At 39.6% G+C, this 13,725-nt stretch overlaps 1 protein-coding gene across 1 annotated transcript; it reads right to left on the bottom strand.

The window, feature by feature from the left end:
• Positions 1–1,615: 1,615 nt before the first annotated feature.
• Positions 1,616–7,502, bottom strand: LOC147636636 (ACT domain-containing protein ACR11-like). Its single transcript, XM_086800088.1, has 10 exons — positions 7,175–7,502; positions 5,016–5,070; positions 4,817–4,942; positions 3,658–3,752; positions 3,482–3,566; positions 3,292–3,348; positions 2,536–2,591; positions 2,269–2,374; positions 2,091–2,159; positions 1,616–1,978 (listed from the first exon to the last, which is right to left on the bottom strand). The coding sequence occupies exons 1-10, from the start codon at positions 7,348–7,350 to the stop codon at positions 1,916–1,918; spliced, it is 888 nt and encodes a 295-aa protein (XP_086656214.1). The 5' UTR covers positions 7,351–7,502; the 3' UTR covers positions 1,616–1,915.
• Positions 7,503–13,725: the final 6,223 nt, after the last annotated feature.

Below are 13,725 nucleotides of genomic sequence, written 5' to 3'. Positions count from 1 at the left end.
ATCGCCAAGTGTGGTGCTTTGGTGAGAGCACCACACTTGGCATAGATATCAAGAATAGTTTTCTAAAGTTCTGCTTGCAAATCCTCTAAAATGATTACACGCAAGGGATTGCTTCGACTAGAGCTAGATCTTCTCGTATACAAATTTCTAAGACGGCTTGATGGAAGCATGAGTAGATTGATATTTGAGCCATCTAAAGGTGGCACATCTCTTTGATCAAAGCACCCAACAATGCTATAGTTGCTCCTCTACCTCTCCCCATAACTCCATGAGACAAACCATTCTAAATTGCATTTTCTACATGCCAACAGCTAAGTAGGAGGAAGAGGAAGACGAAGAGGCAAGGGGGATAATTTCACATACATTACGGTCTCTAGAGTTAGTTGCAAAAGAGGAGTGAAGACCATATTAAGAAGTTTGAAAAAATCCCAATTCACATTCAACAAGATTAAAAAATGAAAAACATGGTAAACTCTTAAGATTTTGTCACAACCCCCTCATGTGACATATCGTTGAAACTCTTAAAGAGTAAGATAAAAATCCATATTCTCCGACAACTTTGAAATTGGTATGCTTAAGATACATTAAAAAGTAGATTGAAAACCAAATTTCCAAAGTAATGGGATTTTTCCAAACTCTCTAATATGATATTAGTGAGAATTGATATTGTTTAGAAGAAACCCCTATTGCTAACTTTGGCAATTTTGGATTATTATCTACTTGATTAATTTACGAAGAAAAAGAGTTTGTAGGTGGCGATGAGCCTATGCTATGTGTTGCTTTCCTTGCACTAGCGCTACTTCTCTCCCTTCTAAATAAAAGTGTACTTTTATCTTTTTTTGCCATTTCTTTTTATTTGATTGCATTGCCATGTGGTCTTCTATCCTTGCTTGCTTTTTTGTAAGCATGTTTAATTACCCAAGGTAAAGATATATAATATATAAATATAAAATATATAGAACACAAATATATATAATAACAATATAAGTAAGGATATTAAATAAATATATATATTAAATCTATACTAGTATATATATATATATATATATATATATATATATATAAAACATAAATTTAAATAAAAAACAAAGATATATATACATAATAATATATTTAGTAATGATATATAAATTAATATAATATAGTAATATATAATAGCATTATATTAATACTATTATATAAACACATTCATACATGTATGCACGTACGTGTGGAGTGTGCGTGTGTGTGTGTGTGTGTGTGAGAGAGAGAGAGAGAGAGAGAGTTTCTATGTGTGAAAGAGTGTGTATGCAAGACGGCATGTGTGCGTGTATGTGTGTGAGAAAGGGTTGTGACTATGTATGTGACACAAACATAAAGAGAATGCATGTGACAGAGGGACACACAAATTTGCGTCTATATGAGAAAGTCTCACATAGACACATGCACAGATGCATACACACATGCATATACAAACACACACACCACATAAAAACACACACTCGCCTCCACATATATACATATGCATAGATGCATACACTTACGTACGCACACATTTAGGCACATATACATACAATCAGAACCTTTATGCTGCAGCATCACGAGTCAGTCAATGTCCACCAACAAGCACAATATGATAATAATATCTGTGAAATTGCTGCATGCCTCCGAAGTTGAGAAGCTGTAGAGAGCAAGCTAACAAACAAATTGTGTTGAAAAGGCATAAATATTCTGCCTTCCAACTCATCCATCCTAACCAGACCAAAACATCACCGTCTTCCAGGTTAGTAAGCACCTCAAAAATGTTTAATGCTGTAGTGAAAGGCATTGGTGTATAATATAACACTTCCACCATTTGATAATTTACAGAAGCCTTTGTTTGATGATGCCAAGGGCCATGAATAATATAGCCTTTTTAATACTAATACAAATTCAATCAATAGCTGTCCTCATTTGTCTCCGGTCTCCTTAGGAAATACTGGAAACAGTTGGTGAGAACCTGTAAAAAGATGAGCCATATATTTAGAGTTGGTTCAGAAGAACTGTACAACAAACTAACTGTAAAGTGCTGGAAAACCTCTGAAACATTGATGCAAATGCATCGGCACCACCTGTTTCATGGGCTTACTCAAGGCTGCACTTCGATAGCTTACATGGAACTTAGCCTTCGCCACCAAGCCCTTTAGCCAAAAGCAAAGAAATATGCATTAGACCCACCACCAAGAATATGCATGCACACTGGTGACAATCAGAGTTATTCTTGCGCTAGCTTTCTGTGTTTCTGCTTACTTCTGTATCGAATTCTCCTGATTCAAATGCAACATTGGTATCCGTTATAACTTTGACTATCTCCCTAAGCAAGCCAGGCCGATCAGCCGTTTCAATGTACAGCAGACTGCCAGTCGGCCAGCCATTGTTTAGAAAACATGAAATAATAATGCTGTCCGGACTTGAGACAGCAGACGTCATGACATCAATTACATGATCCCCATCTATTTCACAACCTCTGCGAATTTCTCCTTTCTATTTCACTATGTATGTTGAGAAGGGAAGTACCTTCGATGCGGCCCCTCATCAGTAATATGAATGTGTGTCGCAATGTCTACATCCAACTGCAAGCTCAAAGCCCAAAACGACTTAGCAGATATACACGCCTTCCATGCTACTTTAGAAAACCCCTAAAAAATAAGGACATCAAACACTCAAAGGAAAAGAGAGGGGAGAAGATGCTATTGAGACGTGCAGGTCTCTCTAAACAAGGCGAGAGAGAGTGTGTTGTATTAGCCTCTGCAGGGGGCAAGAAGGGGGGTGGGTGGGGGGGGGTGGAAGATGATCCAAACAAATAATACTAGTACTACTATATCTCTGAAATCCTACTAGAAAATATCAAAAAGGTAAGGAAACCCTACCATCACTAGTGTCTACCATGAGGTAAGGAAATCTATCATCCATCGGAGATTAATAGGGTTACATAGTCGTCTGACAATCTGCTCTAGAACCCAATGGGATCAAAAAGCAGCCTTTTCACAGGTATCCATGATCGGGATGGCTACTAACAGTGAGTCTCCTCTGCCAGGTCTCAGGTCTTCTACATGCAGTGTGAGTATACAGCCACGCGTCTTTGATCCTTGTGCTCATGTAGGCAGAGAGAGAGAGAGAGAGAGAGAGAGAGAGAGATCAGAGGCTTTGAGATGGATTCCTTGTGCACGTGAAATAACATGACCATGTAAACTGCAAGAAATCCCCCCATCCCCTTCCCTTTCCTGACCCACCTTCTCCATTCTAAAATCCTACACTGGCTTGTTTTCACACCTGGGTTGGAGCTTTGATACCAAAGGCATTGCCCATGGCAAGTAACGCACTTGATTCCTACAAAGACGGAACAACGCAGATTAGATAGCAGAAACACATGCAAATATTGACGTAGAATAAGGCATAGCTTTTGAGCATTTACTTTAGAAAACAGACACTAAAAATAACCCAAAATAAAAACTCTACATACAGGATGATACTCTATCATGTTACTTATAATAGTGAGTCGTATTGCCTCCAGCATCTCTGGATCCTCAATTTTGCGACCAGTGTCTCTGCATGCACAGACGAGATGATGTCCCCCTTGACAAAACGCATAGATTGTAATGCTTGGATGGTGCAAAAAACGGGGAAAAACAAACGCACGCTCGGGTGATGGAGAATCGTTTGCGAGTTATTGGCCCTTCGACAGAGATTCTACTCTTGACAACATTCAGACCCAACTCCTTCAGTGCTTGCATCTGCGCACACATGGGCAGACTCACATTAGAAGACGACTCAAAATTTGAATCCGCTTGAGTCCCAGACATTGTTGGATCAAAAATAAACGCAGCCACTGCATGATGGCATTTCCTAAAGGAAACAGCTCAGAAAGGAAAAAGGAGCCAGTGCAAGCCCATGACATTTGCACCACATCTTTGTTCGCCAAATCCTCAACATACAATAGTCTCCTCTGAGTTAAAGCAGCTGGTACAGTAATAAATTGTAACATGGAGCGGCAGTCTGAACATGTATAATAGGTCTGACAAAGTGCAAAGGAGAGCCACACACACATGAAGTGTAGTCTGTAGAGGAACCACAAAGGACAGGGCTGGATAAGCTAAACTTAACTGTCATAAAACAGCGAAGGTAAGACATGCCAAAGAAAACAAGCTTAATCAAGCACCTCAAACACACATTATTTCGCTGAATATTCTGTAAAGAGACAGCCATATTGCTTCGAACAAGCGAACGAGAAACCCAATAACTTGTTACTAAATCAGCCCAGCCCGTAACCTTGACCGTTCCATGCATTCAGCCTATACAAGCCAGACCCTCCTGCCATGGTGCTGTATGAGCACCTGTTTCCTCTCTATATGTGGCTGTACCCCTCTAAAGAACAGGCCACAGCTTCCTGAATCCTGATGCAGCAGATTTCAGCAATGGGGAGAGGGTTTTCTTGCTCTGTTCACAGCCCTAATCTTTTGAAGTTCAAGATCTTAGCATGTAGACCCCAGGCCTGTAACAATCTTTCAGACCCTGCACTTCCAGTAAAGCACTTAAATATTGTTTTTTTGAGCATCCATTGGCTTTGAAGCAGAAGCAAGGTAGTTGGGCTTATTTTTTACTTATATTAAAAATGTAATGAGCTCAGATCAAAACCTTTGAAAAGGAAATCCTTGAGTTTACCTCAAAGAACTGAGAAGGCCAAGAACAGAGTCACATACTATTCACAAAATATGCTTAAACAAAAAAATTATACAATATAAAACCCAACTAAACATGTGAAAATCTGCTTTTTCAGTCAAGGTTCAAAATCCTTAACAGTGTCAAGAAGTGCACCAAGTCGATTCCCAAAGCTGAGTTCCACTACAGTAGCATCAGGGTCAGATTCTTGATCTATAACGACTGTTGGCGTCGGAAGTGTGTCATCCCCTTTAGCCTCTGATTCCTGCAAGATAGTTCTAGTCAGCTCCAGAATTTCCAACCGCACCTCATGTTGCTCTGATGCCTATACGCTTTACCTCCACAGCCGGTTGGGTGAGACTGGCTGCATCACTTACAGCTTGTTGGAGCACTCTATTGCAAATAAAAACAAAGAACAGCAATCAAGCTTCGAACATTTTTCATAACACACAAATGAATGCCCTATTTATTAACTCAAACCATACGCACTGCAAGTCTATACAGGACAACCAAATGCAAAGCTATTTAAGAAACATGATATAAAGATGAAGCAATATATATGATCACATGGTCCGCATGGTTCACTCATGAAACCAAATCAACTGTCATGTACTAAGCCTTGCAGTTTGCAACCACCTCTGGACGAGATAGACATTTTGAGGAGGATAGAATGTAGAAGTTTGGCAGGCAGTGTTGATATGGTTCACTTACAACGTATCAACCAGACCAGAAAGTCATTTGCTAGAAAAGCACCTACTTCAAAAAAACACCCTTCTATTTAGATTGCAAAATAGGTACACTGCCACTTAAGCCATGATATTGGGATGCCATGTTATGTCAAGTATCCTGAAAAATATAGCTGGGTTTGCTTGTTGATAACAGTCTCTCCACTGCCTGAATCCAATGCCTGCATGAAGCTGCCACCCTCAGCAGACCTGTCCAATATCCAATGAATGCCCAGTATTCCTGCAGGCTGCCACTTACCTCATGCTGCTGATAGGGATGTGTCACTCTCCCCTAATGCTAGACTTAACAACATGAACTGACAATCTCTCAACACAACAAAGGCAATGATTCTTCTATGAACTCGCTATCAAAGAGACGTATCCTTAAGATACCGCACCGTCTTCTCCCCTTTCCTTTTCTGTAGGCATTTTGGAATCAGCACCTCCTAAAGACTGCTGTCATCCCAACCAACTACGGTTCATTTTCACCTTATGAGAATGCCAAATCTTCACCATTGTAAGATGCAAACCTGCTTGTCTGGAACACAAAATGTATAAGTCAATGGTTTCCTAATTCCAGCTGAAAGATCACATCGTTGAGCTAACACCTCCTTAATCTTCAGGATAGACCCCATTCCAATCTTTAAACTCACCTTTAGCCAGTTCAAGTTTATATCGAAACTTCCTGATGCCTTCTTCGATTTGCTCAGCATTTGATCAACATCTTGAACCACCGATTTGCACCATGAAAACAACAGTGAACGACCTCAAAATCCACTTGGTACACACATGCATTGTGCCCTTAATAGCATGCTCAATTCAGAAGTAAACTTTTCTCGCACAATCTGGTGCTCGTTACAGTAACATCGCAGTAGAAGATGTCATGATGTTCAAACTTAAACATGAGGTTGCTCCATATGCACCAACTATCAGCCCTATGATTTCAAAGTTCAGCCTACTGTTGTGGTTCATAGGTATGTGAATGATTTTGTTAACAGAGCTCGTGATGTATTCTGTAAGATACTCCGGATTTTGCAAAATTTTAGCCCATAGAATACATGAAATTTCCTGCTATGTAACTGTGAGCAGAATAATATTGCTCCTGAGTCCTTAGCTTGAGGATGACGATGATAGCAAGCTCAAACCGCTGTTCCCATTGAGCATTAGATTGTAGCCTTCTTCAAGCTGCTGAGCCGATAAGCAGCTGGGAGGCAAAGACGCACCCTCCATGAAAAGGGGTGTGATAGTGGTAGCATGGTGTTCTAATTAGTTTTGGGCCCAAAAAACAAGGGGAAAGTATATGCCTATCAACTACCCTCTCCGTTCCCTTAACAAAGCAACCTAAAAGCTCCTCCAGAGATAATAGACAGTTAGAAATGCCAAGAGGTACCCCGTGAAGGCGTCCACAATGGACCTTCATTGCCCCAAACAGCAGTAATGAAGCTATGAATTTCCCCAAAGAAAAGGCTACAAATTTACTAACACAGTGGGATCCAATAAAATAAAGAAAATCCATAAATCAGAAATCAAAGCTAATGGTAAAAAGGACAAACCATGCATGAAACCCCATAAAGACGCAAAGGCAGATTAGTACATAAACTCCAAATGCTGCCTCACGGTAAATCAAAGAGGAAGGATCCGTGGGATCAAATCCAAATAGAATCGCCCATGTTAAAGCCCACCATGGAAGCTAGAAGGAAACACAAGAGAGGAGGGGAAGGGGGAGGTGGGAGATGTTACCATGAACTGCAACTGAAAATATAGATAAGTACCTGCGTGTTGCCTCTTTGCGATGAAGAGCAAGGGTTCCTGCAGACACCGTTACACTCTGCAATGAGAGAGATGGAAACATCGAAGACGCCCTGCAGCTGCGAGATGCGACCACAGAGGCCTCCAGTGGCGCGCCCAATGACGGTAAAGTGCCGGCCATGGCCACAATTGAAGCCATTAGTCCCACGGATTCAAGTGTAGCCCAGCTGCAGAAACTGCTACAAACAGTAGCTGCACTCAGTGAAGAAACGTATTGAATTTTCTCCTCGTGATAATTTGGAAGCTTCTGGCTATGGCGGAACCTGCTTCTGTTTCTTTATCTCCAGCTATAGTGATAAAATATTTGCGGATCCCCTTCCTGGCGTTTTCCACGTCAGCATTTCCAGCTTGCAGCCTTGCCCACAAACGATAGTCCATTGCTTTAGAGTAGGTACCCACGCCCAATGTCCCTTTTCACATTGCAACGCCAAGAGTGATGATGTGGCAAAGCAACGAATAACCCCTTCTGGGGTGGCTACGTTGCATTTAATGCTTCCATAGCTAAGGCAACTTGCGATGGAAGTTTACACTATGGGGTGGCTGGCTTGCATTTTATGCTTCCACGGCCAAGGCACATGGGAGCCCATCCTAGTCTCGTTACGTACTCCTCACATAAAAGTGAGAGAAATTACTAGCACCGACTCGCACGTTCCCACCACATGTGTGCACACTTCGTGTCACGTGAAATTTCTCAGTCGGCATGGTGCTTAAACTACCAAAGGCTTCTTCTTGCATGCCTTTTGGCTAAACCGTGGCTGCCAAACCTCACACACTTTACCACGCGACTACAAAAGTTGTATATTAGAGATTTCTTCCTGTGAAATCTCATTTCGTTGTCCTTCAACTCGTGCAGTCAATCTTTTCAATATCTATCAAAAGATAAAATCTAGGCCACTCGTTTTGCTCTCCTAAAAACTTGAAATCAAGTTACCATCATAAATCATCAATATATAAGCTTGTATGTGAGTGCTAATCCACCATGTATGTCTCAAAGTATGTACATGTCGTCATCTACTACATACCTACTAGCACGTTTATACTCATTTCTAATACACACATGGATTTGTATACATATATGTGCAAAATATGAATTGTGGATTGTATATCCTATAAGGAGACCAAGACAATCAAGGGGTGAGCGGACCAATATGAAAGGGTTAAAGCAAGTAGTTGATGTGTATGGATTTGCATTACTATGAAGGGAGGTATTTTCTAAACTTTTGCATGATTGAGCATCATTCTTATATTTTAACTTTCTTATATATCTTAGCATATTCTTGCTAGATAAGTTTAGTCCCTTTTAAGCTTATATTTTGATTTTCTTATTGCTAAATAAGTTTAGTCCCTTCTAATCTTGATAAGCGAACAAAGGCTATAGAGATATCAAGTAGAAAGGTAGGAGTTACATCCCAGTGTTATTGTCAATTGTTACTTATCCTTTAAATTGATCAATGTCAATGGCATCATATTTGAGAATAAGGGTCAAAGTCCTTTCTATGTCTTTAAGTTGAAGGTCAGGACAAGCCTAATTATCGCCTCGACAACAAATGCAAGTCGGGAGACAAGACTAATTATCTAGAGACCCAACAAGGCTAGTTTCCCAAGTGAAAGCAAATGCTCAAGACCATTATTGGGTATTCCTCTTGTGTTTTATAGAGACCCAACAAGGCCAGTTTCCCAAGTGAAAGCAAATGCTCAATACCATTATTGGGTATTCCTCTTGTGTTTTATAGATAAAAAATAAATTTTTATTAGTTTCAAAGGTTCTTGTTAATTTTGATGGGTTTCTCATCACATAAATGCATGATCACCTTATCACTACATGGTGGCCTACACGTCAAGATTTTGTCTCTCTCTAACAAACAATGATAAAGTTGAACGACCTCAACATGCCATCTAATATTGTTAAGGAAATAAAGAGAAGCCATGTGGCAGTGTGTGGCCTCTCTTCACTTCCATGCTATTGATCCATTGGTTGCATGCATAATGATGTGTTAAGACGTAAAGAAGTGATTATTGTGTGTAAGATTATAATGTCACTACACCCACCCCATGTGTTCCCCCACATTGGTGTTGATGTTTCATTAAAATATTTTCCATGCAAATTAGGATTAATAAGTAGTTGTGCTCATAAGCCCAAAAAAAAAAAACATTCTCATGTGGACTATTTTCTTGTGTGGACTATTTTCAATGTGTCTATGTAGAATATCATTCGACACCATGCCCTATAATAGCTAAATGAATTCACCACATTCAATAATGGTTAGATATATTTGGATTAGAGGATTGGATGCCATATTACATATAAATAACTAGTCTAAAGACATCACAAGTCTTTCTACATTCTTATATTGAAGTATTTTCTTATCCCAACAAACCGGAGGGTTGTCCAAAATAGGGTGTTTCTCTAATTTGTTATTTATTAGATAAAAACTTTCGAAATTATTTGTGATGCATCTATAGTCATTCATAATGCTACATATTAATGATTCTCGACTTCCTCTATGTTGACTATACAACTATTTGCTAACATCTCTTCATAATTATTTACTTTTGTGTAAAATGCATTGCATGTTCAACCTCTTAGCAATCATGGAGAGAGTAGTGCATTCCAATTGTATATGCAAAATAAAATCTCAAAGGAGAAAAACACCTAAATAGAGAAAAAAACACAAAAGCCATGATATAAAATAATAGGCTATCTATGGGATGATGTACGCAAGTGTCGGACAAAAGAGCCTATTATTGCCTTGTTGTAGGCCAATTGGTTGTTGTCCCTATCGCCCTATCGACATCACATGACATTTCCATGCAAATTAGGATTAATAAGTAGTTGTGCTCATAAGCCCAAAAAAAAACATTCTCATGTGGACTATTTTCTTGTGTGGACTATTTTCAATATACTATAACATATGTACATTCAAAGACAACCAACATGTAAAAATATAAATGAAATGTATAAGTGTTGGTACATTGCATATTCTAGAGCACACACATATTTTAACAATCATTGAACTTCAAGGAAAACATATGATAATAAGAGAAGGGTTTTCTTCTTGCACATGGTAAATCATACATTACTATGTTATGTACTTCATCTAGGTATGTGGTGGTAGTCTCCATCTTGATGGCATTGTATGGATTTGGCATGAAACGACGTACCTTATGGAAGTTAATGAAATGTCTTGTGTATTGATAAAATGCCTACACAAGATCATGCTGGAGTAGGTCGATAAGTTAGTTGAATAGGGATTGGGGAAGATCACATTATTGATGAAATGCCTTGTGTATTGGTGAAATGCCTACATAGGATCATCATGGAGTAGGTCAACAAGTTAGTTGAATAGGGATTGGGGAAGCCCACAAAAAGTATATAAACATTCACCATCTTTACCACACCACTCGTTATGTCATTGCCACCAATGTATTGATCATGGTTTTATATACCCTTAATGCTATGTACAATGTCAAACCAGGACTAGCCACCATGGACTAGCCACCAAAGACAATAAACCACCTACACGGATAGGTAGGGAGCATTCCTTTACTTAAAGTTCTACTAAAAGGTTTGTAGTTGTATGAGTACTTTTTTAACAAAAATTGCGAGGGGGGGTTTTGAAATTACAAGTGCTAGTGGGGTTTAATGGTTTAACCATGTGGCTTCACCCGAGACTTGCATATCAATTTTTATATACAGAGACTCATCAAATCCCAAAAGTATTGCTACTTGAGGTATCGTGATATGTATGGGAGTCTGTGTATAAAGGGCAGTCATGTACATCTGGGGGGAAGGGGGCAATAATTCTCCATACACACAATGGAGCTGGTGTTTTCTCTACTCTTGTAGCTCCATCATGCACTCGAATTAGTGAGTGAGTGACATTAGATGTCGATTATGGATCACTACTATGGTCTGACAACATACATAGGATGGACGTGACAAATGAGAAATGGAAATGATTTCTTCCTTTAAAATGGAAATGGATAAGAAATGATAGCCATTTTAATAATATATATGATATACAATAGACCATAGAATTAAATCTAAATTGACAAGATGAGCATAAATTAAAATAAATAAAAAAAGAAATAGAATAGACCGCACCTTGAACACAGTATTGGGTGCAATCCCCCCCCCAAGACGTGTCGGCATCCTCCCACTTCTTGGGTATATATGTATTTTTTCATAAAAAATAGCCCACATGCCAAAAATAGCTGCACGCTTATGCATGGGCTTGCCCTTTACAAAAATAGAAGTTACTTTTACCAAAAGCTTAGATAAATTCTTCCTATATCTAAACCACTAAAAGAAAAATACATAAAGAACCCCAAGGGCTAGGCTAATTCACGTGCAACAAAATTAATAGGTCCATGCCCAAGCATTATAAAAGTTGGCGGCCAACAATAATACTAAATATCTCATAGAAAATACTACGGCCAAAATACCAAAAACCTTCCCAAAATACCAAAAATGAAAACCTTCCCGATAATAACTCACGCCATATCGCCACATCATGTCCCAGCCATACCTGCTTACCAGCACAAAGCTTGTCAATCTCACCAACCTACACATGTTTTCTATTCAAACGAATTACACATTAGCGACACATGCTAAAGTTATACGACATCACATAAGCATTAAATCTAACACTTAGTTCCATCCATCTCTTATTTCATATGTTCTACACATGAAATATTCGAAATCACCCAAGTGCCATGCTACGAACATAGTGGTAATTAGGTGTCCCCAATTAACCATAGAGGACAGAAGAACAAACCATAACATTCCTCTTGCTTGGGATATCAACTGGCCTATGTTTGAAAGTAAGATTAGATGAGGTCGAGATAGGCACAAAAAAACCAGTGGGAAAAACTTGATCAACAAATAATGCATATATGCAACGAACCAATCAAATGAACATATGTGAAAGGAGTCTAAGTGTCCCATACCACAACGGCGCATTCCACATACACACACAAGATGGTAAAAGATAGAAGACATGAATGTGTCCGGTGTAAGTACATGAAATGAATTTGATGTCCCATACCACTAAATTAACTACACATATCACTCCTTCAAAATATAATTTTGAGACGGAGGGGTAGTTCCCTCTAAAACTTCAATTCTGACATAATGTTATGGGCTACCACACCTCCAAGAGAGAACTCTACACATTCACCTAAAGGATGAGCAATATATCATCACAACTATCATAGGGCACTTACCAATGCTTCAAACTTGAGTCCCTTGAGGCCTCCAAGCTCGCTTGTTAAGCTCCAACCTCCAAGCTCCATCTCCACACTGTCACCGTAGAGTCGCTTGCACCATAGCATAAGGCAATCACTCTCTCTCTCACTCTCTCACACAAGCATGAATCACACAAGCATAAAAGAGGCACAATGCTAGAATGCTCTCTCTCCTTCTATCTCTCTTAAGACACAAGGGAGAGCTCTCTATAGCACAAAGGGGGGATTGTGTCTTTTCATTATGAGAAAATGCCTTATATACATTTAGCCCTTATTCACACTTGGGTACCTAAAACTTACTTTACTAGGCCTTGGTTGGCCAATATCTCATAATGTACAACTTTTATAGTGCCGTTTCATGACACTTATTAATGTGCTCAATTGAGGATCATGTTTGTTAATCCAAAATGGGATTAACATCCCCCCTTCCTGATGTAGGTTCTGTCCGCAGAACCTGTTACCGAGGTCTTAAGACCTGGTCACCGAACTCATGTCGGTAGAAGTTCCTCCTGGATTGGAGTTTCTTGAGTGTACATCGGAATGCCGAATGTGATCTCTAGAATCTTGTATCCACCATGTCTTCGAAAGTGATATGCATATATCCTGGAAGACATGAAAGCCGGTGGTAAGAAAGCATGATTCCCCTATCTGATGGACCTTGGTTCATGTCGAACCTGAGGTGTTATGCTTCATAGCCATCATAAGGCTCCTTTGGTTGGTCTATGAGCACCACCACTAATTTCAAAATTCTGACACTAGCTACAATAGCGGGGTCTGGAATTCTGTGCCATGCCCTAATCCATGTAAGTATCTATTGTCTTTGTTCTTGAATGTGTGTAAATGTTGCTGGTATAAAGATGGGGAAGTTGTAGCACATGCGAGTCGTGCCTTTTGGCTTCCTGAAATTCCAACGATGTCCATCTTCTTTTAAACTGGCATGTATAATGGATCGACCCGCAGTGTTGGTGGCGCGCTCGTGTACACTTGGCTGTATTCTGGAATTGCTAGTAGGTACTCCTTTCTCCAGTCGGGCTAAATTCCAAAATCTTCTAGGCGGGGATGCTCTTTAGTGGTGACTATGTTGGCGTAGCCACCTCTTGTGTGCACAGGATTTGCTTTCCTCCACCTGCGGAAATAGTAGCTGATCATAAATATAACTATCCTTATCTCAACAAATCAGCTAACTGAGGATTGGCCAGCTTTGTGTACTTTGCCACATTTTCCCATAGTGTGCCCTCTCCAGCCAATGGAAGTAGTTCTTCTAAGT

This window comes from Cibotium barometz, chromosome 7, assembly GCF_041138505.1.
Source record: "Cibotium barometz isolate CiBa-2024 chromosome 7, ASM4113850v1, whole genome shotgun sequence".
Taxonomy (NCBI): domain Eukaryota; kingdom Viridiplantae; phylum Streptophyta; class Polypodiopsida; order Cyatheales; family Cibotiaceae; genus Cibotium; species Cibotium barometz.
Note: the sequence above shows the minus strand (reverse complement) of the source record. Positions and strands in the feature narration are given on the sequence as shown.